The sequence below is a fragment of the Echinops telfairi genome, unplaced genomic scaffold (assembly GCF_000313985.2).
Source record: "Echinops telfairi isolate 266 unplaced genomic scaffold, ASM31398v2 ScPeMD7_7412;HRSCAF=8450, whole genome shotgun sequence".
Taxonomy (NCBI): Eukaryota; Metazoa; Chordata; class Mammalia; order Afrosoricida; family Tenrecidae; genus Echinops; species Echinops telfairi.
This window is the reverse complement of record NW_022111312.1, coordinates 16,711,757-16,717,074: the sequence shown is the minus strand read 5'-3', so window position 1 is coordinate 16,717,074 and position 5,318 is coordinate 16,711,757. Positions and strand designations below refer to the sequence as shown.

Sequence of the window (5,318 nt, the reverse complement as noted above, 5' to 3'; positions counted from 1 at the left end):
GCCCATCACCCTCTCTCTCCTTCCATGGACTGAGCCCCTGCCCATCACCCTCTCTCTCCTTCCATTGACTGAGCCCCTGCCCATCACCCTCTCTCTCCTTCCATGGACTGAGCCCCTGCCCATCACCCTCTCTCTCCTTCCATGGACTGAGCCCCTGCCCATCACCCTCTCTTTCCTTCCATTGACTAAGCCACTGCTCATCACCCTCTGTGGGAAACAGAAAGATTTCTCTCAAGTTGTCTCTCCCAAATATGTTAGACTTAGAACACTGCTTGCAGCTAATGGTAAATGATGGTCAAGTTATCTCCCGGAAGGCAGTCAGTTGCCAAACAACTGTTTGGACTGGTAGGGCCCACTGCCTCCTGGTAAAGGGAATGGGCTACTTCTCCCTAAAGGCTTACAGTCATCATTTAGTGCCTGTAGGTGGAGTTTTACACCGTACTGATAATGGCTTCTATAGTGAGTCAGAGAACAGGCCAAACCAGCTCAGTGACATCCAAAGTTAGGCTGCTATCTTGAATCTAGGATCCGCCCATCTTATCACATGTGTGCCCCCAATACCTCCCCCTTCCTATTACGTGGATAGCCCTAGATCATCTCCTTCTCATTACTGTATTACTATAGCACAACCCTTTCCTGTGACGTATGTCTTTACCTGTAATTAGGCAGCTTGCATGTCCCCAGAGAATATGAAAGCTCTGGTTAGCAATAAATCTCTCTCTCTCTCCAGGTGGACCACCAAATGAGGCTGAGGTGAGCATTGCTACTATGAGATGAGCCTGACTCCATTATTCCAATCTCTCTTCTATCTCTCATGCTCTATGACTTAGCTATAATTTTTACTTATTATTGCTGCATAATTGCGCCTACCGGATCCGTGATGATGTGTTAGGGCTGGTACCCTGACAACCCTCTCTCTCTCCATTGACTGAGCCACTGCCCATTACCCTCTCTCCTATTGACTGAGCCACTGCCCATCACCCTCTCTCTTCCCATTGACTGAACCACTGCCCATCACCCTCTCTCCTATTGACTGAGCCACTGCCCATCACCCTCTCTCTTCCCATTGATTGAGCCACTGCCCATCACCCTCTCTCTCCCCATTTACTGAGCCACTGCCCATCACCCTCTCTCTTCCCATTGACTGAGCCACTGCCCATCACCCTCTCTCTCCCCATTGACTGAGCCACTGCCCATCACTCACTCTTTCCTCATGGGCTGAGCCCCTGCCCATCATCCTACCCAATCCTTACAGATATTCGGGTTCTAAAGCCTCTCCCACCCAGATTCCATGACTCCAATTAACCTCAGCTGGGAACATGCTGCAGACCAGACATGCAGCGTGTGTGCCCAGACTCATTCTACAGATACCTGCTGATAGTGCATGTTCCTAATGGATCGCACAGGGAGACGGAGAGCCAGAAATGCTCAAATGACCCCATTTCTGCAAAGTGGGTCATGGCGGGTGAACCTTGGCTTGATATATGTATATCCATGCATGTGTATAGATTTCCCAACAGAAAGAAGACCCTTCACATTACAATCAAGTTGAATCTAGTTCCCAGACACCCTCCAGGCCAGGAATGAACTCCTCCTATAGTTCCCGAAGCTGCACATCTTTATAGAACCAGACTGCCTCATTGCTCTTCCATAAGATGCCTGGTGGGTTTGAACTGCTGGCCTTGCAAGTAGGAACCACATATCTATCCCATAGCACCACCAATAAAAAACCAAATCTGGTGCCGTGGCACCAGTTCTGCTCCACAGTGGCTCTGTTAAAGAGCAGGAATGCCCGTGGGGGTTTGAGACTGTGCGTGTTTACAGGGGGAGCAATGTGAAGGGCCTTGTTGGCATGCAGAATGCACTGGAAAGTGGGTGGACGCCGCGGCTGTGATGTTAAAATCTAGCACCCTATCAGTTGATCTCCCTTAGGATCCACTGAAATTTGCTCTAGTTTTTAAAAATATTTTCTGCTTTCTTTTCTATTGAGATTTTTGTCAGTTTTACTTTGCTTTTCCTGTTGGGTCTTTTGTGTGTACACATTTTTATCTATGTGAAAATCCGGGATAGGGAAACCCATGGATGACAGTAACTGGAGGACTGGCTCCTGGGGGCGTGGCAGGGAGGTGGGGGAGTGGGGAGCCAATAGCGAGGAGGACAAGGACGAGGAACAAGTGCCAGCACTGAGTGTGGCGATCCTGAGGCATCTTCTTGACGCGGCTGAACCACTGAGCCGCATGACAGGGGCTACATGCCAATGAGGCAGCTCTTCTTGACGCGACTGAACCACTGAGCCGCATGACAGGGGTTACATGCCAATGAAGCTGGTGGAAAAACAAGTGGTGGGTCCCAATGCCCGCAAATGTGATTTAGCTGGTGTGGGGTATGGCATTGTTCAAAGCTCTGTAAGTGGATCTAACATGCACCCACGGCTGGGAACCAGCATTTGAAAGAGACCCAAAAATAATGTTCCCCAAAATGGTAATAATGATGATGTCTGGGAGAAAAGAGATGGCATGATTTGATTTGTTTTTATTACTCTGTTTCTATATGTTAATTATGTAATTAAAAAAAGAAAATTAAAATGGAACTGGCAAAACAAATATTTACAGGTGAGAGGAGACAATCTCATCAGTATACTTTGTAAATATAATCAGGAAGGGAAATGGACCCCCAGAATGATTGATTACAGTGTGGTAACAAGTGCGCGCGCCACACACACACACACACACACACACACACACACACACACACACACAGCACACATGGTTTCTATCATCCTTCTGAGGACCAGACCTGGATTTGGTGGGACAGAGATATCCGAGGAACCTGCATGGAGAACACCCTCCTACAAAGGACATCCCATCAAAGAAACAAGACTGCGGGTGTACGCTGAGGAACACTCCGGCTGAGAGCAGACAGAGGGCCTGACCACCCCACGCCTAAAGCGCCAAGGAGTCTGGAAGGTGTACCTCGGGGCACAGGCTGCCCCACCAAGGATTGCAGCCACGTCACCCCGTAGCTTCTGGACCAGTCTGCACTCTACGAACCCGCTTCCCCAGGGGAGTCTGGTGTCTATTGCATGACTTTCATGGGTGGGTGGGGTGCTACCAGCATCTGTGGGGCAGACAGAAGTTACGGATGCTGCCAAGCATCCTACAGGCCTGGGACAGCCCTAGGACCACAGGTCAGCTAGCCCAAAGGGCCAGCCCTGCCGAGTCTCAGGAGCCCGTGAGCTTGACCCATGTGTGCAGGGCAGTGGCTGGCCCTGTGTGTGCAAGGGCAAACCCCAGGTACCACAGACAGACTGGAACAAAGTGTCCATGTTGACCTCGTGTTGCAGAGGCAATGGTCTTGATGCTTTGGTTTGAAATAAAAGATCATTGAAATTAATTATACATGGGTCTTTTTGCTTTTGTTTGTCTGCTTGTGTGCATGGGGTCACAAGGGGATATAAAATTGCCCATGAGGTGTGGAGGACGCCCCATAGGACAGTGTGATGCGAACATCGTGCCAGCCCTCCTCCCTCAGGCCCAGCCGGTTTCTGTGCAAACCTCTGGGTTAGGTGCCATGTGATCCAAGCAGAAGTGCTTCAGTGGTGGGCAGAGATCTCCATGCCCACTTCGCCTGTGGACATCACCCGCCTTGTAGCGTTAGGTATTTGGGGTTTGGCCCCAGTCCAGTGAATTACTAACTAAAGCTAGTTGGCACCCTGGATTGAACCGAGTGACCTCATCCCTGAATATGTTTGGCAGTTCTGCAATGATGCAGTTTGGCAGTTAACTAATGGTGCAGTCATCCTCAATGGTGAGAACAGGTGTAAGGGGATTTGGGTGGGATGCAACACCCTCACTCAGATCTCAACCTGATTTGACGTGAGCAAAGTCTCTCTGACGTGTGCCCAGCATCACCCTTCATCTTACGAAAGATCAAAAGAGAGAGGATCCAGCAGAGGGGGGGACCTCATACCAGCATAAAGGAAGAGCTAGGAACAGAGTGCATCCCTTAGACCTGGGGCCCCAGGGCTGAGAACCTCCTAGACCCAGGGGAAGACTGATGCCCAGGAGCACCCCGCAGAGCCACCAGAGAGAGCAAGCCTTCCCCTGGGGCCGGGCATCTGACCTCCCGCATGTTAAGAGAGTACATTCCGGAGTGCTACAGCCCCGTACAGCCTCGCTGGGGGCATTTCTCTTATGGAGGCACGGGATCACAAGGGCAGCAGGAACGGGTTGGCACAGCGTTAGCCACGAGGTGCCCGAGCACACAGTGACTGTGAGGTTGGCACCACACGGGCAGTGTTTCATGCTGTTTTACTTGGGCCACTGGGAGTGGAAATGGACCCAACAGCACACGGACAAGGGCTAGGTTGGCATGAAGTCAGAGCAATTCCACAGGACAGGGAGGTGGAAAGTGTAGTGACGGGACCGAGAGGGGGTTATTCGTAGCACACAGTTGGATCACCAGGCGGTGGGGCTGGGGGGTCCCCAGCAGGGCGGCCTGCTGGCCGCAGGAGGCATCTACCTTGATGACGTCCTCGTCGGGGGCTTTGCACTCCACCAACTCAGAGATGTCTGTCACGCTGCCGTTCTCTTCCACGGAGATCACCTTGGTGGGCAGGGCCACCGTCTTGCCTGTCAGGATGGCCGTGTTCAGGATTTCCGTGTCCTGTCGAGAGAACCAGATACACCAGGGTCAAGAGCATGAGCCAGATGATCCCGGGGCAACCTTTCTCGGGGTGCGTGCTTTATCCCATGGGACACATCACTAACCTCAGGAACCTGAGCACACGGAGCCATCCCCTGGAGAGCTGTCACATGTACCTTTCCTGTATGGCCAAGGGCCAGCAACCATGTCCATTTTTCACTCGACTGCAGGGCCGGGGGGACGGAGGGTTGAGGGGTTACACATCGGTTAGCTCTGGGTTGTAAGTGACCGAGAGAGACTCTGCTTGGTTGGAGCACAAGGGCCCATGGGGAGTTGAATCATGTCTGCACCCCTGATGCCACCGGTCTGTGTGCACGCCAGTTTACCCAGCCAGGAAAGGGGCTGGGCAGGCCTGACCACAAGCCTGTCGGCGTGTGTGGGTGAGCTCAATGCAATCCCACTGAAACCCCCAGCCCACTGCCAGCAAGTTGACTCGGACGCACAGTGTGACCTTCCAGCGTGTTCCTAGACTGTACGTCGGTCTTCATGGGAGCAGCTGGTGGCTCTGGTGGAGCAGCTGGTGGTCCTGCAGTGCCACCAGGACTGCTCAGCGGGCAAGGACCCCTCCCAGAGGACAGCAGAACAGACGGAACACTGCCACGTGCCCACTCCCC

General features: G+C 52.4%; 1 protein-coding gene across 1 annotated transcript in view; it reads right to left on the bottom strand.

The window, feature by feature from the left end:
- The window catches only part of TMEM132C (transmembrane protein 132C), a 122,053-nt gene that overhangs the window by 16,504 nt on the left and 100,231 nt on the right, over positions 1-5,318 (bottom strand). The window contains exon 6 of the mRNA XM_045296732.1: positions 4,522-4,665. Coding sequence (XP_045152667.1) covers positions 4,522-4,665 — 144 coding nt within the window. The remainder of the gene's footprint in view (positions 1-4,521; positions 4,666-5,318) is intronic.